Source organism: Mirounga leonina, unplaced genomic scaffold (genome assembly GCF_011800145.1).
Source record: "Mirounga leonina isolate KUSES-001 unplaced genomic scaffold, KU_Mleo_1.0 Mir_174, whole genome shotgun sequence".
Lineage (NCBI taxonomy): Eukaryota > Metazoa > Chordata > Mammalia > Carnivora > Phocidae > Mirounga > Mirounga leonina.
Window position 1 is genome coordinate 62,428,314 of NW_023270451.1, and position 26,622 is coordinate 62,454,935.

Sequence of the window (26,622 nt, forward strand, 5' to 3'; positions counted from 1 at the left end):
TTTCTCTCAGCCTCCCCCACAGTGTCAGAAAGATGCAAAAAGCATTCCTTTTTTACAAAAGGAGTTTAGGATGAAAGGGGAAAACTTCAAATTCAATATATACAACTTCTGCTGCCTGAAAATAACCTCTTGCTTTTCCTGAGCACTCACCACCCTCAATTTCTTTACATAGCTAATTTTTGCGGGGGACTTACGCCCTGCCTGAGAACCTGCTGTTAAGCAGATTACCAGCTATTAGACCCCAGGGAGCCCCACTGCAAGTACTTATCTTCAGACCAGGAGCCCAAAGCTCAGAGAGATTCACCAAGTTCTAGTACCACCCAGCTGGCCATGGCAAAGCCAGGCCCACTAACATCAAAGCCTGCTCTTTCTCACACACAGGCTGCACTCTGCTGACCCTTCCATGGTTATCACCTTTTCACTTATATGGCCTCCCGAAAATAAGCATTTGCCCAATGGAAGCAAGAAATTTTCCCTGCATTCACATATTAGTGTACACCAAACATGGGCCAGTCTCTTTATCAGGACGGCAGGAGGTGGAAGGAGATTCTACACGTGACAGGAGGCAGGCAGTGGCACATAAGGATGTGCTTTGCAGAACGTCAGACTGTTTCGGGCCCAAGCCTTCATGATTCTCAGAACTGGAGAACTGGGTGGGACATCAGTAGCCACATTACCATCAGGAGGCTGATGCCCAGTGGGTCTTTACCATTGCCTGGACTTTGGTGGTGCGGTGAAGGATGTTAGCACTTGGACCAGAACTCAGGGGTCCTGGTTCATATCCGGAAACACATGCATGTGTAGCATCAAAGTGTCCTGCTTGTTTGCTAGTGTTTTAAGTGTAGCCACATATGGTCCTCCGGTCACTAAGTCAGCTCTTCTCAAGTTCAGCTGCACATTAGAATCACTTGGGGAGTTTTTGAAGATCCCCAAACCCAGGCAAATCAGCATCTCTGGGGATGGGCCCAGTCATCATTATGTTCTATTTTCTAAACTGCCTGATGATTCCAATGTGCACCTAAGGCCACGATGTATACACTCTACGCATCGTAAGCACAGAAGACAATGCCTGATAAGAACGTTCACTTTGTGTCTTTCAACTTACTCCTCTGTACACAAAATACGTTTAAATTCAGATACACTGGGAATTTAATACTGCTGCTTGAATGATCTTTGTAAGACACGCAGCTGATCACATCATTCACCACTCCCTATAGGGCTAGGGAGAGGTGAGGTGTCCAGAGCACAAAATTTCAAGAGAAGCCCTTAGTCCCGTCACATATGTTCCTCACAAGAATCTTTCCTTATGGCCACAGGCATGAACTAGGAAGGCAAACGAGCGTGCTGTGGGCCCCGGCTGTGCCACGTGTGGTCTCTTGGACTGTGGCTGAGTTAGCTACACTTCCTACGCTTCCTACTGAGGTCACTAAGCCACCTACTAGGGTGGTCGCAAGAATCAAATGAGGTTGGTGCTCAGCAGTTAAGGTGGCAGCATCCCTGCCCAGTTGGCACCTGCTTATCCTCCCAGGCTAAGCACATCTCTTTTCTGCTTTCTTCTCCCCCATCCTCGCCAAGGTCAAATCAACTGCCCTCTCATCTGCGTTCTGTGGCACTGTAGCACACTCTAGAACTTCTCCTGCTGGATCTTAGCCACTTATCCCAGTGTCTGTCTTACCTCCCATGAGGCAATCTGGTAAAAGAGAAGAGAAAACGCTTTGGGATTAGTTAGACGTGGGTTTGAATCCCAGCTGAAAAATCGTGAACATTCTCTTTGAGCCACAGTTTCCTTACCACAAGATGATGAAAATAACACTGAATTAATTCTGACACACAGCAGCTGGGAAAGAAAGTTAGCTTCTTTCACTGACCCACTAAACCCTCCATTCCAAGAGCCACCCCCATTCCAGCTATGAGTTCTCCGAGGTCAGGAACTTCATTCAGTGTGACAACCTTGAGCAGGGACTCAGCACATATTTAGGACACAGTAAACGTTTGTCCTGCTGAAATAAATCACAAGATGAACTGTATTTATATATATACAAGTTGAAAAATAAATTTTTAAACTGCAGAAACAACTTGCAAGAAGGTGAAGAAGAAAGAATGAGCACAGGCATTGCTGGAAACAGCATGTAGACCACACTAAGTGGAATAGAAAATACCCACTGGGAAACACTGGTGGAGGAGAGAATGGAGGACACACAGAACAGCCAATATCAAAGGTCTTGGTATCAGGGAGGAAGAGTGTGGACCTTCTGAGACAGTTACTTCAGGTTTGTATCTCTAAAGCTTTGCTGATAATCCTTCACCTTTCCATTGAGCAGGTAGGTAGCTGGCTGCATTATGTTCATCAAAACTCCCACTGGATTCCAGCTAAATTTGTATCTCAAAGGATTGTCTGAATGTTCAGGGGCTGGAAGCCCACCACAGTAGGAAATATAAGATTCAATCTGTAAAATAAGGGATGAAGGACAATGACAGAAATGGAGTAAATGATGTAAACTCGCTATGTTTTTTTTTCCTTAAACTTATAAAGGCTTTCAAAAGCCTTCCTTAAAGCCTTTAAGCCTTCCTTAAAGCCAAATGCTATTTGATTAAGTCAGTTATATTATATATATATATACATTTTTAAAATCCACTGGAGATTGTGACTAGTATTTTGCTAGCTAAAAATCCAACTATTAGTTCAATTCTGCTTGGTCAGTTCCTCCTGACTTTTGTGCTCAAATGATACATTTGATTATATATTTTGTAATACAGAAGTATAAATAATTACTATTAAAATAGAATTAATATATAATTAATATTTATATAAAATATAATTCTAATTAATTTGATTCCATATTTGATTACATAACTGTTACATATATATAACCTAAAGCACTTAATCTGATTCTATCACATTTTCATATCCAATAGTTCCTTCTCATGTGCAAAAGATACTTTATATACCAAAAGATTGACTATTCTAAAGAATTTTCCCCACTTTTATTTTATTTTAAAGATTTTATTTATTTATTTGAGAGAGAGAGAATGAGAGAGAGAGCACATGAGAGGGGGGAGGGTCAGAGGGAGAAGCAGACTCCCCGCCGAGCAGGGAGCCCGATGCGGGACTCGATCCAGGGACTCCAGGATCATGACCTGAGCCGAAGGCAGTCGCTCAACCAACTGAGCCACCCAGGTGCCCCGAATTTTCCCCACTTTTAAAAGTCAAGCTTTGGGGCACCTGGGTGGCTCAATTGTTAAGTGTCCGCCTTCGGCTCAGGTCATGATCCCAGAGTCCTGGGATCGAGCCCCGCATCGGGCTCTCTGCTCAGCGGTAAGCCTGCTTCTCCCTCTCCCACTCCCCCCTGCTTGTGTTCCCTCTCTCGCTGTCTCTGTCTGTCAAATAAATAAATAAAATCTTAAAAAAAAAAAGTCAAGCCTTTATCCATTTACAGATAAAGAAAATATAGTATATGTATATATACAATGGATTACCACTCAGCCATCAAAAAAAAAAAAAAAAAGAAAAGAAATCTTGCCATTTGCAATGATGTGGATGAAACTAGAGGGTATTATGCTAAGCAAAATAAGTCAACCAGAGAAAGACAATTACCATATGATCTCAATCATATGGGGAATTTAAGAAACAAAACAGGGGATTATAGGGAAAGGGAGGAAAAAATAAAAAAAGCCAAAATCAGAGAGGGAGATAAACCATAAGAGACTCTTAACTATAGGAAACAAATTGAGGGTTGCTGGAGGGGAGGGGTGTGGGGAGATGGGGTAACTGGGTGATAGACATTAAGGAGGGCACGTGCTGTAATGAACACTGGGTATTATGTAAGACTGATGAATCACTGAACTCTACCTCTGAAACAAATAATACACTATATGTTAATTGAATTTAAATTTAAAAAATAATTAAAAATAATAAAAAACAAATCAAGTGGGGAAAAAATAAAAATGACTGTTCTTAAGGCTATTTTAAAAAAATTAAAAAATAAAAGTCAAACCTTACCATCTCCAAAGGCAGTCTAAAATCTTTCATTAAAACAAAATATTACAGTAGCATCTATTTCTCTAAAAATCTATTATTAAGCCTTGGACATTGTTTTACTATACAGATGTATCTGCAGTTGAAGGATTTTACTAGAAATTTCTAGTCAACGTATGAGTTAGAATATAGCAGCTTCCTTAATCAAAATTATAAAAAGATTATTTCTGTACACCAAAATCTGGACGTTTTAATATTTTCCTAAATGGACCTTTGGGTGTAAATTAGACTCACCGTGGCTCCCACTTCCTTGGCCTTATCTATGGTTTCCATTGCCAACATATGATCAAGACCAGGGTCCAACCCCAGTTCACCAATGACTGTGATGCCGGCATCTTCCACACTACAACAGGTGGGAAGGGGAGGAAGAAAAAGTTGGATATAAAATAAAAATAATGCCATGGAGCTACTTAGTTGAAAATGACTGAAACTTACCTTTTTTCTAATTCTTTTAGCGCCGGTGTGATGTAGCTTGCAGTGATCATGTTAACTTTGCTTGTGATGCATGCCTTCACCACAAGAGGATGCAATGCATAAGGCAATAAGCTTAAAAAGAGAGTGAAACTAATCAAAAACTTTCCCAACCCTACCTTTGAATATACCTTAAACTGCACTAAAGCTAAGACATCACTCTGATTATTCTCTCCAAGGTGACCAATGACTCTTGGAGAACTACAGAATAAATTCATCCTGTTATCACATTTAAAACCCTCCACAATTTGACTTTTACCTAATCTTTCCATTATTCTCCCTCTATCTTCTTCATAAACCAAAATGGGAACCAAAGAAGTTATTATAATTCTCCACTCACAGCCTGTACTTTTCCAGCTCTGGAACTTTACTCTGACTGTACCTTCTACTTGGAATATTATGTCCACCCACTCACCCCCATCCAGGCCATACCCCCTACTTGAAGAAATGTCTGGAGAGTCACCTCCTCTAAGAAGCTCTCCCAGATTCCCCCAAAGCCAGATCTTCTTCTGCATTCATTCAGCTATTTCTTTGCAACATTTAATGGGATTTATTCCATTCATCCTTATATTTCTATGATTTTCTATCTTGGCTCCTCTACTAAAAGATAAGGTTCTTTTTCTTTTTCTGCCATATTTCCCAAATGGCTATCAGTTGGGTTAAACTAAGTCAAAGTGACCCAGATGTTACATTACAGAGTAGAATCTAAGAAGGTCCAAAGGGAGAAATAAGCTTTAATGGTACTGATTGGTGCAAAACTTTTCAAAATGGTTAGAAATCTATATGCTAAGCAAAAAAAATGAAACTGTGTTCAAAACTTAACTCCAACTCAGTTTTCTAAAAATCTGGCTTTGGTGTTTTAATTTGGCAGTAGGACTACACAATCACAAAAAAATGAATTTAAGTAATTGTTAATATAAATGAATATATTCATGTTCTATCCAAGGACTAATAAAACATCATGTCAATTGCATAACAATATTCAAGTTCTACTAGCTTATTGACTACCTGGTGAAGCAAGCTACATAGTACAATGAAAATACAAATACAAACTTGTAAACATGATCACACTATTATCACTGTATTTGTCAAATTCATCCTGCAAATTTCAGATTTTCTCTAAAAACAAAAAAATAAAACCACCTCTGAGATACTTACGCCTCCTCAGGTTAGTAAAGTATTGCTACTTAGATTTATTATCCTGTGGAATAAAATTGTGTTCATATTTTGCCAGTATCAGTATGAAAACTCTCAATCTCTATTTTTTGACTTTTTTAATTAAAAGAATTATTACCAAACATGGTAACCCCTTAAAAGCCAATGAAAAAATACATGCAAAACTCTTTGTTGGAAAAATATTAATAGAAAATGTACAATGACATCATCTTAAAGATTAAGTAGAGTTTTTTTGGTCACATTCCCCACATTAAAAACTTTCTTAATAAAAAGTTTATTAAGATCTAATAACATTTTAAAACTCTGGCATAATCTGCACTAACCAAATAATATGCTAAGAACTAGAATGCCAGAACTTTGATTAATGGTGCCTATTTTAGACAAAAGGATTAGCATTTATAACTCATTGCATATGTAATATAATACCTACTAAAGGGACAAAACTTTTGAATGATTTGAGTTGACTCCAACCCAATTAATCCAAATAATGAGAAATGCCACTTGTTAAAACACACAAAATACAAATGGAATTTTCAAAGTAACTTACCGAACTCAATTACTACTTTGCATTAAGAACTAGAATCGCCAAATTAAAACCATGAGGATTTCACATATTATTATAAATTTTTTTGTGAAACATATTCTTCATTTTATTTTGGTGGTCACTATTACTGTGTTTTCATCAAAACACTTTCTCCAACTTAAAAAATAAAAAATGTAAAGAATGCTACAGGATAACAGTGTTTAACAACATTACCACTATTCAGCATGGAAACTCAACGGACTGAGAAAAATTAAATATAAAACAGATTTTGTTAATGTTAAATTTTTTCGAGGCCATCAGTTTGCTAAATTTTTAAATATGCATTATTATTTAGTCATATTTTGCTTCAGATTTAGTTCTAAATGTGTATTATAATGTTTTCTTTTTTTATGGAAAAGAAAAGCAATGTTTTATTTAGGTACCTATGTGTGGCGAAACAAATTCCCTTTGTTTTATTCAGGAGGCTAGAACATTCCATTATGAATCATAATCATATCAATGACAAACAAGGTCTATGGGTCATTGGTAAATTTTTGCTGAATAAAAATTATTGCACATTACATTTATATAAATAGAATAACATTTTAAGTGCCTAAAGTGAGCCTATAATTTAAATACATCAAGAGATAATACACAAGTTCCCACACAGGATTACCTTTCCTATTGTATGTTTTCTAAACCCTTTTGTTGTTGTTGTTGTTGTTTTTTGAAGTAGGACATCACAGAACTTCCTCCAAAGATATCATTTCAATCTGATCTAACTATGAAAGTCACCTCATTATGGATGAGCAGGTAGCTTTCTTCCAGCTTGGAAAAATTATATTCTAAGAATAAATGACTCTTCTCATCACTTTGGTATTTTAAAACCCAGTTTAATTATAGAGTACCCTCATGTAGCTCTGTACCTAGAAGTTAGATCTGCATTTTTATCAGTAGTAAACACTATAGTTCAAGATCTGTTCCGCCAATAAGACTAAAAATGGTTAAAAGGCTACAAAATCTACTCATTTTCCCTTAAGCTTTATTAAGTCCAAGTGATAAAACAGCCACCAAAATATATGAAACATTAATACTTCTGACATAGCAATTCCACTTCTAGATAGATATCCAACAGAAATGCATATATATGGCAACCAAAAGACAAATACTAAAATGTTCATAGCAACACAATTCATAATAGCCAAATTCCAGAAACAATCTAAACATCCATCAACAGTCGTGCTCGCTTCGGCAGCACATATACTAAACATCCATCAACAGTCAAATGGATAATAGGGGTATATTCACACAATGGAATGTTACATAGCAATGAGAATGAATAAACTATAATTACAGGCAACAACACAAACAACTCTCACAATCACAGTGTTGCAGAAAGAAGGCAGCCATAAATGAGGACACACTGAGTAGCTCCAAATGTACAAAGTTGAAAACTAGCAAGAATTAATGTATACATGAGAGGCCAGGATAGTGCTTACCCTTGAGGGATAGGGCTAATAATGGAAACGGACACATGGTGGGCTTCTGGGGTACTGTTATTCTGTTTCTGGATGTAGATGATGGTTATGAAATGTGTTCACTGTGAAAACTCACTGAACTATATACACTTATGATTTGGGTATTTCTGGGTGCACACTTCAATTGAAAATTTACTTAGGGGGCAGCTGGGTAGCTCAGTCGTTAAAAGCGTCTGCCTTCGGCTCAGGTCATGGTCCCAGGGTCCTGCGATCGAGCCCCGCATGGGGCTCCCTGTTCCACGGGAAGCCTGCTTCTCCCTCTCCCACTCCCCCTGCTTGTGTTCCCTCTCTTACTCTTGTCTCTCTCTGTCAAATAAATAAAATCTTTAAAAAAAAAAAAAAGAGGGGCGCCTGGGTGGCTCAGTTGGTTAAGCGACTGCCTTCAGCTCAGGTCATGATCCCAGGGTCCTGGGATCGAGTCCCACATCGGGCTCCCTGCTTGGCGGGGAGCCTGCTTCTCCCTCTCCCACACCCCCTGCTTGTGTTCCCTCTCTCGCTGTGTCTCTCTCTGTCAAATAAATAAATAAAATCTTTAAAATAAATAAATAAATAAATAAATAAAAAGAAAATTTACTTAGGAGAAAGAGAAAATAAGGAAAGAGACATAACAACAGTGATCATATATTTTGTGTTTCCTACACAAACAAATATATGACAATCATCTCTTCCTAGATACTAACCTGATGACAAGATCCTGTTTTGCCACCAAGGAGCTCAACTTCTCTTCTTGTTTACTAATGTCCATGCTAACAGGATTAATATTATATTTCTTACCTAACTGTTTGATTTGGTTCTTCATGTCAGAGCCTATTTCAAGAATACAAAAGTCCAATTTTTAGATTACCTTCACTAGTCAGAGAGTAAAACACATTTTAACATCTCCAAAAATAATTTCTCAGAGTTTAGAAACAAGATAGTCATCTAAAATTCACAGAGTAAGCATGCTTTGAAATCGGTTTTCCTTCTTTAAAAATTAGGGCTTATTTACCTACTGTTATTTCTATCTTGTTATCTCTTGACAGGTATTCCAATACAGGTTCAGATACATAACCAGATCCAAGAACCAAGACCTTTTTCTTGGTGTCCATTGAAAGTGACTGAGCAAGTTCCCTATCAATAAAAGAGGGGAAGGGGAGAAAAATTTAACAACAACAACAAAAATATTTAAATAACAAAATCTTGCTGTCCCCCAAACAAACCAAACCTTAGACTATGAAGCAATAATTTTTCCCACATTTCTTATAATAAGAACCTCAACAGGAGTTCCCTAGACCAACATTTTTCATTAATTATTTGAGATTTTGCATGATAAATAACAGACCCTGACTTCTCTGAGGTGTATGTCCATACTTTCATGAATTCCCAACCACTGATGAGGTGCAGATGCTGGACCATTGCCTGGCTTGCTCACAATTGAGTAACTTGGTTTCACACTTTATCCTTCCAAGGGACATGATTCAAAATCATGCCAGGGGCTATACTTCAGAAACCTTACCCTTCGCAACAATCTGAGGAGACAACAATCTGAGGAGATTGCTATTAGCCATATTAGGCATTGTTTTGTCATTTATCATTAGGGTCACTTGAAAACAATTAAAACCAGACTTCTGAAATCACAAATGCCACGGGTTAAATATAAAAACCTAAGATGAATTACTAAGCAGGATTTTAATGCTTGAACAGTTTATTCTATTTTGTTCCTTCCTGGCAGATTAACTCTCTGTCTTTCCTACAAACTATGACCTCCCACACCGTGACTGTCTTGTTCATCTTTATAAACCCATTAGTGCTCAACAAATTTTGTCTTAAGTATGGAAGATACTCATTAAAACTCTGTTGATTCAAATTCACAAATATCAGTGTAAGACCATGGGAATGGCTTGGTGCCAGGGACATGAACAGAAGGCTCTGTTGTTGGAATCTTTTAGGCCAAGATGTCTCTCAAACTTTAACCTTTCGATTAATTCTAAGTGAATAAAAATAAATTTAAATACAAAATGTCCCTGCCCCTCTTCACCCCCAACACTCATGTTACTGATGAGGTGAGTGTCCTTTAACCTCCACTCCCATCCATTTCACCCCCCAGAAAAGAACACAATTATTTGGTTATTGTGTATCCTTTCTAACAACATTTTCTATAGTTTAAGTAATTAAATTTCATTGTTTTGATGTCCAAAAATACAATATTCAAAATACATTTTTAAAAACTCGCTCCTAAATTTTAATACTGTCCACCCCATCAGCTACCTCAAACACTTGAAGTTAATAATCACTGTGCTACGTGATGAAGAGGCTATTCGAGTAAGGCAGGTATTTAAGACAACTTAAATTTCCTTTCAAAATACAATCTTCATTATCAGAAGTTCCACTATGAAGGGGGGTAGGAAGTCCTAGCAGACTTGCTGCTACAAGAAATATGGTGTGTAAGAGTGAAAACATCATCGTGACCAGTCATGTTAGACATGTTATTAGGATTAGTAATATAGAGATCATCAGATAGTAAGAATCAAACAATAGAGAGTTATGAAAAATGAACATATGTGAAGTTTCCCCTATAAGAAACTCTCTTACAGGACTATAGTGCTAGCCAGTTTAAAAACAAAAACAAAAACAAATCTCTCTTGGTCTCTTATGCCAGAATATTTCACCGACACATCATGGATGGACAAGCACAGCAGTAGTATACTTGATCCAAGCAAATCTCTTTACTTCTTAGAGACAGAAGAATTGAGAAGGAAGATAAGGCAGTTTGTTTGCTTCTTTTTAATTTTTCCACTCTGGTCTCTCCTGAGAATTCAGTGCATGGATTATTTTGTTAAATGTGAATAGACTAGTGGAGTAGATATAAACACAAATCAAGTGCAATCAGCTGAAGAGGACCAGAACATTCCAAAGAAATGTCAATGTTTTCAAACTCTGAGCAGTAAAATCAATTAAGGAAACAAGGCCCTTAGCTAAGTACCTTTCTAAGAGAACTATTCTCTTGGATACATTTACCACATTACTGTTTGGCACCTTCATCCTAAGAAGAATTCCCAGGGAAAACTGACCTCTCACCATTTTCTTTCTTCATGACTTCTCTTACTTTCTAAATAAGAGCCCACTTGCCTAAACATTTTACTAAACAAAATAGAGTCCAAACCCTCAACTAAAAATCAGACTGAAAGCACCACAGAAAGGGTTAGTGTGCTTATTTTCTGTGAGAAAATAGCCGAGACATGTCAATATGCAAAATGCTAGAGAAAGAAAAAGGGGCTCCTCAAAGGACAACTTTTTAGACTTTTGCTTGCTTACACACAAGTCTACAATAGGAGATTAGAAAGCCAAAATGATGTTCAGAGGAAAATAATTCCCACTGGTTTCACCCAGTCACATAGTTTGGATTTCCTATATGTACATTTTCCAAATTGTATAAACCTAGTATCATTAACTCAAAAAGAAGCATTTAAAAATACTCAACAAAACCAAGATAAGAAAAATGCTTACCTGCTCTCTCGGAGTTTCTGGATATATTTATACTTATCAGTCAATACACCGTTGGATGTAATTACTGCCTAAATGTGTATGACACAAGACATTTCTTTAGTGTCCATATATTAGACCCACAAACAGGGGCTCATATAACAAAGATGGAGAGAGAAAGGGAAAGGGAGAGAGGGAGAGAGGATGGTAGTGGAAAAAAACTATTTTTGTAACTTACGTCTCGCACCACAGGAGAAAAATTCTGACTTTCAAGAGGCTGTGTCGCATCTGATAATATCTGAAAAGAAAATGAGATTGGTTAAGAGATAAATGATTGTAGAGAAGAATTCCTGGTGTTTGTTTCCATATTAAAATATTAGTCAAAGGAAAAAAAAGAATTTATAAAAGTTTTCTGAAGATCACTGAATATAAATAATTGGTAATAGAAGTCCACAAGCAACGAATTTTGTCCCCTAAGAACCTATTTCAGCACAAGTTCCAATTTTAAAACTAAAATTTGATCATCTTTGCTTGTTAAAAACACAAAATGGTTTATCCTTCCCCACCAGTTCGATGTGTCATATTGAACATGCTGGCAAACATCACCACAAGCTTTACAGCCATAGTTCCCACTCTGAGGGCCCGAATCCCACCCCAAAGGTTCACACTGTTCTATCCGAAAAGAGAATGGGCCTTTCAGACAAAAAGCCATCAAGCCTGCAATAGGGAGTCTCCCTCAGGCCCACATTATTCAATGTACAGGCACATCAGCATTTCGAAAGTATCAAGAAAAAAGTAGACCTCAAAGATTCACCCAGTCTTCCCTTTATCTTACAAGAATGAGTCAGATGGCCAATAACAAAAGCCACATCTCTCAGATTAATGTCCCACCATCCTTCTAATCCTCCTCTTTTCTTACAAAGTATCCAATTCCTGAATAGGCTGCCAAGAGTAAAGGTCACATACATTAGTAGTATTGCTTCTGATGGTCAGGACCTTAGGGTCAATGAGACAACCATTCCCTCCTTATCCTTGTAGGTTGAAGTCTAGAGCACTCACCCAGCTGAGAAAGAGCAAAATGTACCTACCAGATACTGGCAGAGAAATATTTACTTACTGTATTAAAATAAATATGAGGGGCATCTGGGTGGCACAGTCAGTTAAGCGTCCAACTCTTGGTTTCAGCTCAGGTCGTGATCTCAGGGTTGTGGGACCGAGCCCCATGTTGGGTTCTGTGCTCAGTGTGTAGTCTGCTTGAGATTCTCTCCCTCTCCCTCTGCCCCTCCCACTTGTGCTCTCTCTCTAAAATAAATAAATAAATCTTTAAAAAAATAAAATAAATATCAAAACTACTTTCATGTGTCTAAATTATACAACACTTATGCTATCTATTCCTGGGATATGGACATTTAAAAAAAAGATATTTATCTATAAGGCAGGTAGGGCATCTTTGGGGAAACTCATGGAATTGGCACACCTGGTGTCCTCCATTGCTTCTTTTACCCAGGCACCTGTGACTATTCCTTCCTCAAGCTGACTCCTCCACCTACCAACCCTGTCTCCTGCCAGAAGCCGTAGGTGAATAACAACATGGGATTCGAATTTCACTTGGCATATGCCTAAGCCACCAAACTCGTGTATCCTTCCATTTTCTCGACTGTTATACCTAATTCTGCAGCCTTACTCAGGCCTTTCTGAGACCAGGGGAACTACCTCCCACCTCTCTCCTTCCATTTATCTTCAATCTAAAACACAAACCTGACTGTTTCTTCTGTGTCTATTTAAAATAATCCAGTAGCTTTCCAAAACCCTCAAGATAAAAGTCTCTAGTTCCTTATGTGGTCCCCAAGACTCTCTATAGTCTGTCTCTGCCCCTCCAACCTCAATTCTCCCTTCATCTCATACCCAAAACTCTAGTCCTATCAACACTGTGAAGATGCTCATCTGCATTAGCGTTCCTATGCCTCTGTGCTATACCATGTGGATGCCTCACATGCTATTATTCCTCTACATGGAATTCCCACTCTTCATCCTCCAAGATACAGCTGAAGAACTGCCTCCTCTGTGAAGCCTTTCTCAAAATCTGCCCCCAAGCAGACTGAAGCTAAGAACTGCACTTGGCATCTTGCCTGTGCAATAAAATGGTAAATACTCAATAAATAGATAAATGGATATATGCAATAATCATATGGATTTTTCCAAGGAAAATGAAGTAACTATCTTGAGTCCACCTAAAGAAAGGCAAACATGAAAGACAACAAAAGGCTGCTGAATGATTGCATTTAACTGTCTTCCTTGCTGGAATTCAACCATGACAAAAGTATAAGCACAAGGGTCCTAAAGTATATGGCATGCCATGTCACTTTCACATATACCACCTTTGAGAGCTCATCACTCTTTCCTAAATTAATTTCAAGCTATTATTCTGGTATCAAGACCATTTCCAATATGGAACCAACATACTTCCCTTTACTGTATTGGATTTGACAGCTCACAGAAACCCTGTTAACTCCCACCTTTGCTCTCCTCTCTCCATCAGATAGTGTGCCTCCCATTCCCATGCAAATGAACAGATCCTATACATCTATCAAGAGCTGCCTCAAATGTCACCTCTTTCAAAAAACCTTTCTGACTTTACCCAACAAGACAGAGCCTCACCCTCCACAACTTCATTAGCATTTTCCTAATGGCTGTCACTTGTCTCCATCCACTTCCTGGACCTCATGCTTCTATAGGTCAGAAGGTGTATTTTAATTTTCTTCATCCATATATGTGCCTTGTTCCAGCAGACAATAAATATGTAATTAATTCGAGTGAAACAAACTTCTCTATTGGTTCAGAATGATAACCTTTAATGCCACAAGGTCTGAACCTTATGTTCAAAAGGAAAATCTAGGGGTAAAAGAGAATGCATATATTTTTTTTTTAAAGATTTTATTTATTTATTCATGAGACACACAGAGAGAGAGAGGCAGAGGGAGAAGCAGGCTCCCAAGGAGCAGGGAGCCCGATGCGGGGCTCAATCCCAGGACCCTGGGACCATGACCTGAGCCAAAGGCAGGCGCTTAACCATCTGAGCCACCCAGGCGCCCCGCATATACTTTTTTTTAAAAGATTTTATTTATTTGAGAGAGAGAGCAGGGGGAGGGGCAGAGGGAGAGGGAGACAAGCAGAGCCCCATGAAGGACTCTATCTCACGACCCTGAGATCATGACTTGAGCCAAAACCAAGAGTCAGATGCTTAACCGCGATGAGCTACCCAGGCACCCTGACAGTGCATATACTTTAAATACAGTTCCCATACAGTTATCAGAAGAGAACACAAACAACATACTTAATTTTTTTAGTGGTAAGCAGATACACACATATCAAGACTACAATATAAAGCCATAAATTTTCACAAATGTCCAGTGCTTAAAGACAGTGCTGAGATAGATGTCCCCAAGACAATCCTACCACACTGTTTGGAGGACTATCATGATACATAAAAGGAAAAAGGTGTGACAATTTAGAGAAGCCAGCTTAGTCAGACATCTGTGCAATATCATCTGCCTCAGTCTGACCAAAAATCTCCAACACCTCACTGTCAGGTAATTTTAACCTTGTCACATTGCCTATGTGAGTCTATTAACTGCCGGTTTATGTAAGCAAAAACATATCGCCTATTTAAATATACATTTTCTTTCCAGCAATGGTGAATTAGATCTTTTCAGACCAATCTTCCCACTGAGTAAAACCACGTAAAACATGAAAAGCCTCAGTTCTTAGCTTCAAAAAAGTACATAAAACTTTTTTTTTGTCTGGGGAAAACAGTGGAATAGGAGGACCCTAAGCTCACCTCTTCCCACAGACACAACTATATAACAACCACATCAGTTTATATAAGCCAGAAAATGACTTGAAGACTGGCAGAACAAACACTCCACAGCTAAATGAAGAGAAGAGGCCACAATGAAGAGGGTAGGAAGGGCTGAGATGCAGGGATCCTCAGGACTTCCCACAGGAGGAGAGACAATACTGGCACAGGGAGGGGAGAGAACCAGACTCTCACACTGGGGAACCCACACAGGAAAGATGAATCCCCATAATATTTGGTTTTGAAAACCAGAAGGGCTGAATTTCACAGGTTTTTACAGGCACCGGTACTTAAAACACGTAACTTTAAAAATCTGCGGGCTTGGCTCTGGGAGACCCAGGAGGGCAAGATGAAACTGAGTTTCTACCCTTAAAGAGACAGCACAAGAAAAAGCTCCACTGAGATACAGCATAGAAGTAGCAGTTTGAAAAATGCCTGGGGTATATGGGAGGAAGATTTGTTTACTAATCTCAGAGCATGTGCCGGGGATTGGGGGCAAGAATCCATGAGAGACTTGTCTAGGAATCAAGGAGCTGGCCTACACTATTTCCCTGCCCCACCCCCCAGCGTAAACACATGCCACCAGCTGAAAGCAGCATACCACCTACACTTCTACCTAACTTGATAACAGTGTGCCCTACCTGTGTGTTCCCCTGTAGACACACCCCCTCAAGCCAGGCCTCAGCTCAATGTCTCCTCCCACTGAAGAACCGTGCAAGCCTTGCTAACACCCCACATCTGACACCACAGGCTTCTGCAGATCAAGCCCCTCCAATATACTCTTGGTCTGAGCCCATCCAAAGTGTGCCACAAGGCTGACAGTATGCAGGCAGCCCTGATGGACCAGCACCACTCCAAAGCGATGCCTGCTCCAGGGAGAGGGAAAGAGAACCACACACACCAGTCAGACTGAACCCCAGCAGTGGGCTGGGGACAGATAGCTGATCTGACGGCAGGTCCCACCCACCCACAAAAGCTTTTCAGAAGACAAAACAGGGAAAGCAACCTGCACCTCAGTGCTACTGCATCCACGGCAAATGCCAGGTCTGACACAACTCAAGCCCAAGGCAGCCCCAGACCAACCTACTAACATCACAGGGACCAAACCCTACCCATAATAGGCTAAGAGGGCCATTGCAGATGACAACGGAAGAAAAAAGTGGCTCAGCCACAACAACAGAGTGCACACAGCACACATAGGAGACATCCAGTTCTGGTGAATAAGGAACATTGCACTACAGGGCACTATAGGACCTCTTCTTCATAAGGCCACTACTTTCAAGAGCAGGAGATGTAGCTGACTTTCCTTACACATGGAAACAGACACAAAGAGTTAGACAAAATGAGACAGAGGAATATGTCCCAGATGAAAGAACAGGACAAAATCACAGCAAGATACCTAAGTGAAATGGAGATAAGTAAAATGCTCTTGAGGTAAGAGTGGAGGGCTCGGTAAGAACCTTAACAAAGAGATAGAAAACATAAAAAAGAACCAACCAGAAATGAAGAATTCAATAAATGAAATTAAAAATACACTAGATGGAATAAATAGTTGGCTAGAGAAAGCAGAAAAAAAGATCAGGGACCTGGAGAACAGAGTAATGGAAAAAATCAATCTGAACATGTGAGAGAAAAAATAATAATACAAAATGAAAACAGACTTAGGGAACTCATCTACACAACCAAGTATAATACATTTACATTATTATAGGGATCCCAGGGGAAGAAAGAGAAAAGGGGGCAGAAAATGTATTTGAAGAAGAGCTGAAAACTTCTTCAGACTGGACAAGGAAACAGAAATCCAGATCCAAGAGGCACAGAGAGCCCCCAACAAAATTGACCCAAGGAGATCCCTACAAAACCACATAATAAATAAATGGCAAAAACTAGTGATAAAGAGAAAATTTTAGAAGCAGCAAGAGAAAAGAGAACAGTTACATACTAGGGTAACCCCATAAAGCTATCAGTGGATTTTTCATCAGAAACTTTTAGCAGGACGGAAGAGAGTGGCATGATCTATTCAGAGTGCTGAAAGAAAAAACCTGCAGCCAAGAATTCTCTATCCAGCAAGGCTATAATTCAGAATAGAAAGAGAAATAAAGTTTTCCAGAAAAACTAAAGGTAAAGGAATTCATGACCACTAAACCAGCCCTACAGGAAATGTTAAAGGAGACTCTGAGTGGGTAGGAACAACCATAAGTAGGAGCAAGAAAAGTAGGAAGCACAAAAGCAGTGAAATTAAGTATACCTATAAAAATCAGTCAAGGGACTCAAAATAAAAGGATGTAAAGTATGACACCATAGGGGCACCTGGGTGGCTCAGTCGTTAAGCGTCTGCCTTCGTCTCAGGTCCTGGTCCCAGTGTCCTGGGATCGAGCCCCACATCGGGCTCTCTGCTCTGCGGGAAGCCTGCTTCCCCCTCTCCCACTCCCCCTGCTTGTGTTCCTGCTCTCGCTGTCTCTCTCTCTGTCAAATAAATAAATAAAATCTTAAAAAAAAAAAAAATGACACCATATACCTAAAATGTGGGAGGGAAAGGAGTAAAGAATGGGTTCAAACTTAAATGGCCCTCATCTTTATATATAGACTGCTATATGCAGATGTTATATACAAACTGAATAGGAACCACAAATCAAAAATCAGTAATATATATGCAAAAAAATAAAAGAGAAAGGATCCAAGATCATCACCAAAGAAAGTCAACTAACCGTGAAAGACAAGAGCAAGAGAAGAAAGGAAAAAGAGAAGATCCACAAAAACAGCCATAAAACAAGTAACAAAATGGCAATAGTTGCATACCTATCAATAATACTTTGAATGTAAATGAACTACATGCTCCAATCAAAAGACATAGGGTGACAGAATGGATAAAAAAGCAAGACCCATCTATATACCACCTACAAGAAACCCATTTTAGACCTAAAGACACATGCAGATTCAAAGTGAAGAAATGGAGAATTTATCATGCAAATAGATGTGAAAATAAAGCCAGGGTAGCAATACTTGTATCAGACAACATAGACATTAAAACAAAGACTGTTAACAAGAGACAAAGAAATATATATACACCCTAATATTAGAATATATATATTAATATAAAGAATAATATATATATATTATATACTAGAAAATATAACAATTGTAAATATTCATGCACCCAACATGGGAATACCTAAATACATAGAGCAGTTAATAACAAACATAAAGGAAGTAATTGATAGTAATACAGTAATAATAGGGGACTTCAATACCCCAATTACATCAATGGGTAGATCATCCAAACAGAAAATCAACAAGGAAACAGTTGTCTTTGAATGACACATTGGACCAGACGGATCTAACAGATATATTCAGAACATTCCATCCTTAAAAGACAGAATACACATTCTTTTCAAGTGCACATGGAACATTCTCCAGAACAGATCACATATTAGGCCACAAAACAAGTCTCAATAAATTCAAAAAGACTGAAGTCATACTATGTATCTTTTCTGAGCACAACACCATGAAACTAGAAATCAACCACAAGAAAACATCTAGAAAGACCACAAATACATGGAGATTAAATAATGAGCTACTAAATGATGAATGGTGCAATCAAGAAATCAAAGAGAAAATCAAAAAATACATGGAGACAAATGAAAATGCAACACAATGGTCCAAAATCTTTGGGATGCAACAAAAGCTGTTTTAAGAGGGGAGTATATAGCAATACAGGCCTACTTCGAGAATCAAAAAAAATCTCAAACATAGGGGCGCCTGGGTGGCTCAGTCATTAAGTGTCTGCCTTCGGCTCAGGTCATGATCCCAGGGTCCTGGGATCGAGCCCCGCATCGGGCTCCCTGCTCGGCGAGAAGCCTGCTTCTCCCTCTCCCACTCCCCCTGCTTGTGCTCCTGCTCTCGCTATCTCTCTCTCTCTGTCAAATAAATAAATAAAATATTAAAAAAAAAATCTCAAACATAGAAAAAGAAAAATAAATAAGACCCAAAACCAGTAGAAGGAAGGAAATAATAAATATTAGAGCAGATATAAACAAAATAGAAATAAAACAAAACAATAAAACAGAGCAATGAAACTAGGAGCTGGTTCTTTGAAAACATCAACAAAATTGATAAACCTTTAACCAGACTTATCCAGAAAGAGAGAGAGAGAGAAACAGAGAGGACTCAAACAAAATCAGAAAAGAAAGAGGAGAAATAACAACCAACACCACAAAAATACAAATAATTGTAAAAGAATATAATGAAAAATTATATGCCAACAAATTGGACAACCTAGAAGAAATGGATGAATTCCTAGGAACATGTAACCTCTCAATACTGAATCAGGAAGCAACAGAAAATTTGAACAGACCAATTGCCAGCAATGAAATTAAGTAAGTAATCAAAAAACTCCCAACAAACTAAAGTCCAGGACAAGATAGCTTCACAGGTGAATTCTACCAAACATTTAAAGAAGAGTTAATACCTACTTCTCTCAAATTATTCCAAAAAATAAAAGAGGAAGGATAGCTTCTAAATTGATCCTGTGAGGCCAGCATTACACTGATAACAAAACCAGATAAAGACACTACAAAAAAAAAAAAGAGAGAGAGAGAGAGAGAACTACAGGCCAATATCTCTAATGACAATAGATGCAAAAATCCTCAACAAAATGTTTATTGCAGCATTATTTACAGTAGCCAAATCATGGAAGCAGCCCAAGTGTTCAGCAATAGATGAGTGGATAAGGATGTGGTGTAATACATACATACACACACATACACCCACACACACTATGGAATATTACTCAGCCATAAAAAAGAATGGAATCTTGTCATTTGCAACAACATGAATGGAGCTACCGAGTATATACTGCTAAGCAAAATAAGTCAGAGAAAGACAAATACCATATGATTTTCCTATGTGGAATTAAAGAAACAAAACAAAGGAACAAAGGAAAAAAAGAGACAAACCAAAAAACAGACTCTTAACTATAGAGAAAAACAGATGGTTACCAGAGGGGAAGTGGGGGATGTGTGAAATAGGTGATGGGGATTAAGGGTACACTTTGCAAATGTATAGGACTGTTGAACAATATATACAATATAGTGATATTGTATACCTGAAACTACTATAACATCATATGTTAACTATACTGGAATTAAAATTTAAAAAAAATTTTTTAAGGCAGATAAGACTTGCTGCACCATAATTCTGGGGAAGAAAGCCCAAAGAGATGAGTCTGGCATTTGGCATGACTTTTCGTGGGTGTAGCAGGAATAGAACCCAGAGTAACCACAGCCTCCAAAATATGAGTGGAAAATGCCAGAAATGGCAGATTCAGAAAAAGTGAAGCCCAACTTTCATGTGAACTCTGTTCAAGTCTCTGGATAAGCCCCAAACTGAGTGTGTGTAGGTAAGCAACCCAGGTAAAGATGAAAGAGCTGAACTTTTATTTGAGCGACCCCCACCTCAGGTGAGACAAAGTTTTCAATTTAAGTCTAACCAATGAATTCTCTGCTAAACAAACAAACAAACAAACAAAAAATCAGTACTTTTCAGGAAAATGTAACAATCCAGAATCTCCACAGCATAACTATTCACATCATCCAGGATACAACCCCAAATTACTCAACTGGAAAACCAGAAAACTATGACCTGACCCATTTTCAAGGGAAAAGACAATAAAGTTCAACCACAAGCTGACATAGAATTTTGGAAATATGATGCAAAGACTATAAGTAGCTTTTCTAACTCTGTCTATATGATAAAAAACAGTATACTCATAATGTATGAAAAGACAGAAATTCTCAGCACAGAAACAGAAGAGTATGCTTAAGATAAACACTGAAGTAAGAATGCTTATCTTTGGCAAATGAATGGAATTTAGATAACACAGTATTTCAGTAGTCAATCACTGATTACAATGAAAAATACATGACCACAACAAAAGCTGTCACTTCACTAAGCATTAGTGACAAGCAGCCAATAAAATTTTCTGCATTTCTCATTTTTCAAATCTGTTCATCACAGCACAGTAAGAATGTTCTAACATGAATTGACCTAGACAGCAGGAAGAGTAAAAAAAAGGAAATCTTACTTCACATGTCATGAACATTCTTAATAAAATATGCATAATGAGAGATAAATCTAATTGTAGTTAATCATGAAGGCAGTTATATAATTATATTCCCCATAAGACAAGTAAGCAGAATATATAAAAGAGCATCTATAAATACTTTTGAGGGAGGGCTGGCATTTCATTTTACAACCGATTTCTTAGGTATAGAAGACCAGAACATTCCTAAGATCCCTCCACAGTTCTATTTAAAGCCACAGATTTATTGTGGATGCTACCGGTCAGCTTACCATTTCTTCAACATAAGGGTAAAGCATGTCTCCAAAGTATTCTGTAGCTTCAATTGGAAGCTGTGCTGGCAAATTGTCAATGGAACACATCAGAATCCCAGAGCCTTCAACACTAGGAGAAGCAATATGCTTTATTCAGCTGTATAAAATGCTATTTGTAAGCTCTAACTTTCCCAGGCATCTACTCCATTATACCTGTTCCAAAATAATTTATAATTGTGTACCAAAGTATAAAAGAAAATAAACAAGACTTCAAACAAAACTTCCCTTCTTTAGCAACCCATCTCCCATTTAAATATAATAATCATGTATTTAAGTGTTTGAATTTGCATGTCGTTTTTCTACCAAATTTTTAAATATGGTTGAGCATATCTCTGGATCTTTGCATATCCTTCATAAAAATGTGAAACAGTGAATATTTTACACTAGTATATCAAGCAAACTCACCTGTCATGAATAATATGCTGGTCTGCATCATACATACAAAAGGGATGTTCTATTGTCGTACACTCGGTCATAAACTCTATTGATCCTCCTGTGTCAGCTGAAATGTCACATATTGCCACAAGCCTGAAAATAACATCGATACTCAGATGAGAGCATGGAACTTCCAAACAAGATTAAAAATGAATAAAAATGAAAGGTACTTGAACAACTTTCAGTGTGGGTGCCAATTATCTCCTGGGCTCTTCAGCTCTTTTTCCTACAGTTCACTGTTCAGGACACTGTGTTCTTCTAGGACATAGACAATCTTCCCACTACAAGCTTTAGTCTCCACACACAAAAGTAAGAAGAAAAAGAAGAGGAGGAGGAGAGAAAAGGAAATCAAAGTGGAGAACCCCTTCCCTAGAGAAATCATAAGAAACAGCCTAGTTAAAGTTAACCTATTTAGCCAACTCTCAATAACTTACGAAGATTTGACTGCACTACCTCCACCCTGCTGAGTGGCACCAGGTTTATTCTGAGAGGGACTCTGTATGACTGATGACTACAGAACACACAAAGACATCATTCTTCATACAAAGTGAGGCCAGTGTGTCCCATCAGGAGGTTTGGAATTGTAGGTAGCTTGTTGTCCAGTGGGGACAGGTCTGTGCTTACCTAGCCACTACATAATTTCACATGGAGTAGATGCCTGGGAAAGTTAGAGCTTACGAATAGCATTTTATACAGCTGAATAAAGCATATTGCTTCTCCTAGTGTTGAGGCTCTGGGATTCTGATGTGTTCCATTGACAATTTGCCAGCACAGCTTCCAATTGAAGCTACAGAATACTTTGGAGACATGCTTTACCCTTATGTTGAAGAAATGGTAAGCTGACCGGTAGCATCCACAATAAATCTGTGGCTTTAAATAGAACTGGGGAGGGATCTTAGGAATACAGGGAAATCTCTAGAATTATGAACAGAAATCTCAGCCCAGCTTTTGAAATCCTCTAGGGGTTGACCAAAACTTTCCTGCCCAACCTCCAACTACCATTTGACTTTGTCAACCCTGCACTAGAGCTAGACTACTCACTCGCTGCGTTGTTAAATCGTGTCTTGGTGGCTCCATATTTATCAAGTACCAGTCCCACCACTTGAAATTCTCTTTCTCCTCAGTCTTCCTTTTCAAGGCGTTGCTGAGCCCAATGTTCCTGCTTTCTTTTAAATTCTTGTGCTATTTATTGCTCCTAGCATTCCTTTGGCATTTACTTCATGCCAGCTACATGCCTGAGGGTAGCAATCATATTTTTTCTCTATGCTTCAGCTTAGCAGAGTGCCAGGCAGAGGAGGTGTTAACAAATATTTATTGATTATGTAATTCAACATTTAATAATTATTTAATACAAATTGTAGGTCAGGCAATGTACTGGGTACTTGTCGCCAAGACAAATAGGACCCCTATCCTTAAGGAGATTAAATTTTAATGGGAGGGAGAAAAATCATAAACACAGGAAAATAAATGATCATGAATTTCAGGAGGAAAAAAAAGTTAACAGACTAGAGAGAGATGGGGATGGGAACACAGAAGATCTTTCTGAGGAGGTCACCTTTGAGCTTCATGTAGAGTTAATAGAAGAGTTTCAAGAAGGAAGGAAGGTTAACTGTCAAATGCTGCCAAAAGATCAAGTGAGATAAAGCAGACCACCAGTCATTAGCAGTCAAGTCCCATGATATGTGAATCCCCTATAGCTGATACCCTAAGAGTGGGCCCTGTTGCTGAAAACTGCCATCATTACTGAAGTAAAGTCCTTACTTGTGTGGTAATGCAGGGCAGCCTTCCACACCAGCAACAGAGGACCTGCCTGGGACCAAGAGACTCTGGACATCTTGGCGAGTTAGTAGACGAGGGGTGTTTTGTTCCCAGTAGATTCCATTAATTAAACAAGTTGTATAGGGTGCAATCTGTAAAGCAAGTGCCCAGTTCAACAAGATAGGCAATAGCAAATTTCAATGCAGTAGGCTGAAAGAGAGCTATCAGTAAAGTTCGTAAGAAATAATTTAATGTTACTTCGAATGGACTTTATTATTTGCCATGTCAGTGGTCATTTTGTGAGGTGAAGACAATAAATACTCACCCAGATTTCAGTGCAGAATTGCTCCATGATAGAGAAGTATATGAACATAAATACATTAATATTTCTGTTTTCTAATGTACTGCATGGCCAAGAAAAGGGAAAGGACAGAATCAAGTGACCTACCACTCTATTTCCAGCTCAACCGCCAGTAGGGTGATCTACATCATGCTACCTCAACTTCTCTGGGCTCTATTTTCCTTACCTGCCAGATGGGGATAATATGTACCCCATTCCTCAAAGGAATGCTGTGAAGATTAAATCAGATAACATCTGTAAGCTCCACGGACAAATGCGCTACATACATGCACACGTGGTAACTAGGTCATTATAAATTTTAGGATGCATCCAATCACCAATATTTCTGTGATTGGGGGAAAGAGAAGGGATGGAAATTTACTAGATTTTTTTCAGTCTGAAACTAGTTTCATAATTTTTGTTTCACAAGCAACTCAAGCATTCTCAAGCTACAGGTAAAAGTCCTTCTCTACAACATGCTCTACATGCCATAACAGCTATATTTCATACCAGCTATATTTCAATCTTATTGTTCAAACATATTTAAAATTTAAAACATTCCTTTTCATAATAAATGCATGCACTTTGTGTTTATTTTTTGGTTTGTTGGTGTATTTTGAGGAGAACTTTGCAGTGACTCCTACAGAACACATAAATACATTGTTCTTCTTAAAAGGTAAGGCCAGTGTGTCCCCATCAGAAGGTTCTGAATTATAGGTAACTTTCTGTACAGTGGGGATGGGTCTGTGCTTACATAGTTGTGTGTTTCACCCTAGTCCCCCATCATCAATGTCATGCATTCCAAGACAGCTGGCTGAGGTTATGACTGCAATTTGTGGCCATAGAACCCTAGGTTGAGATGAAACCTCATAGACACTGGGCTTTGCTAATAGTACTAATTGGTCCAGGATAAATACAGAAAAAAGTACTCCACAGGACATTGTTTAGAGTTATTGGGCACATGCAGACCCGAAGCAGAAACAGAGGCAATGAAGCAAAGGGCATATCCACCAAAACCACTAAGCAAAGGCCACTCCAAACATCAGTAAAAGCCAACAACTCCTAAGGCCAACCCAAAGGATTCACAAGTCAATATGGGGAACTGAAAACCAATGTATACATTTATAACCTCTCTCCTTGAAAACAGCCTAACTATAGGGTATTAGGAGCAACCAGCTCAGAAGCTGAGTGTGATACTCACATCAGTATTAAAACGACTTATGTAGCGCTCAGGATATTTGTCATACTCTACAGGATCATACACACCATCTGTTTTCCTGACAAGATGATGATGGCGACTTAACACCGTCCCATACACTTTTCTCAGGTCTTGCAGAGGAGAAAGAAATTAGTAAAGTAGGTGACAAATGATAAAGATTTATGGTGATAAAATATTATAACACAGAAACTGTTAAAAATAGTTAAAGGATACATACAGTCATCCCCCTCCCCCTTACCTCCATTTTGGGAAACTTCTTTTAATTCATGTGGTTCCACATATTCACAAGGTAACTCATTGAAGATTTCTTGGGCTCCCTGTAAATAATGCATGAGTAAAAATCTAAAAATCAATAGGAAAAAAGCCAACAAGGTTTTCTGCAACAATTCCAATTCACTTTCCCCACAATTATTAGCTCCACTTATCCGGCCCAGCGACGAGGCCTGCAACACAGAAGTATAGATACACTTCTTGCACACAGTCTACAAATCAGCTTTTATTCTTGTATGAACAGCATTCGTTGGAAGGAGCTTTAATTTTTTTTACTTAAATTACTCAGAGTAGACACAAGGGTGTTTAAAAATGAGAGCACAATAAAATATTTCTATTTACTTTTTGCTCCGTTGCAGAATTATTTCAAGTGGGGAAATTGTATTTCCCATGAAAAAAAATTAGATGCCTATCTCACAGTATAATACAAATAGTGAGGTCCTGTTTGTAAAGTATTTTCATTGAGTGAAGATCTATTTTACAATTATAAATTTCTCTGGGGGATCACAAATGCCTTCTCAAAACCATCCCAGAAGAAAGAAAGTAAGAATTCCAGTCCTGAATTAAGCTTCCTAAAATCTTATTGGCAAAACTTCAAATCATTTTAAAAAATTTACATCCTGTGCTCAATTCCAAACTTTTGGACATCTCAGTGATGAAGGTAAAACAGATCACCCTAAGAACAGACCTTTATACCATTAACAATGATTTATCCCTTTAAAAAGAAAAAGTGTTCAAAGACTCTGACAGCTTGGAGTCAACTGAAAGCAAAGAAAATAAGTCTGGATCATTACTGCTCTATACTGTGGGGCAAGTTACATAGGTAAGAAAAGTACCAAAAGTTTTGAACGCCCACTCATCCAGAAGCAAGGCTCAGAAATGACCACAAAATGTTCGCATTCCTTGGGTTAGTTTCAGGGTTTTGATTGCTTTACAGAAAGTGGACTTTCTTGGAAGTATCTAAGAAGTTACCTTAGATACATTACCAGTCCCTGTGAACACAAATGTTAAAGGCCCTATCGACTTTGGCATCAATCCCAGAGATACTTCATAGCCAGCATCGCGGACAGCTTGCACAGCCTGGCCACTGTTCCTGTAGTTATGAGCCATGCCAATGTGCTGAAAGCAAGCATACAGGAATTCAA

The 26,622-nt window shown here is 38.4% G+C and overlaps 1 protein-coding gene across 3 annotated transcripts in view; it reads right to left on the bottom strand.

Annotated features, from left to right (window-relative positions):
* The window catches only part of AASS (aminoadipate-semialdehyde synthase), a 70,765-nt gene that overhangs the window by 12,223 nt on the left and 31,920 nt on the right, over nucleotides 1-26,622 (bottom strand). For all 3 annotated transcript variants that reach the window (XM_035021006.1, XM_035021007.1, XM_035021008.1), the window contains exons 6-18: nucleotides 26,450-26,596; nucleotides 25,446-25,524; nucleotides 25,190-25,317; nucleotides 23,652-23,800; nucleotides 21,861-21,983; nucleotides 21,414-21,525; nucleotides 11,445-11,504; nucleotides 11,231-11,298; nucleotides 8,733-8,854; nucleotides 8,425-8,551; nucleotides 4,472-4,582; nucleotides 4,271-4,379; nucleotides 2,307-2,447 (exon numbers count right to left, since the gene is read on the bottom strand). In XM_035021006.1, coding sequence (XP_034876897.1) covers nucleotides 2,307-2,447; nucleotides 4,271-4,379; nucleotides 4,472-4,582; nucleotides 8,425-8,551; nucleotides 8,733-8,854; nucleotides 11,231-11,298; nucleotides 11,445-11,504; nucleotides 21,414-21,525; nucleotides 21,861-21,983; nucleotides 23,652-23,800; nucleotides 25,190-25,317; nucleotides 25,446-25,524; nucleotides 26,450-26,596 — 1,476 coding nt within the window. The remainder of the gene's footprint in view (nucleotides 1-2,306; nucleotides 2,448-4,270; nucleotides 4,380-4,471; nucleotides 4,583-8,424; nucleotides 8,552-8,732; nucleotides 8,855-11,230; nucleotides 11,299-11,444; nucleotides 11,505-21,413; nucleotides 21,526-21,860; nucleotides 21,984-23,651; nucleotides 23,801-25,189; nucleotides 25,318-25,445; nucleotides 25,525-26,449; nucleotides 26,597-26,622) is intronic.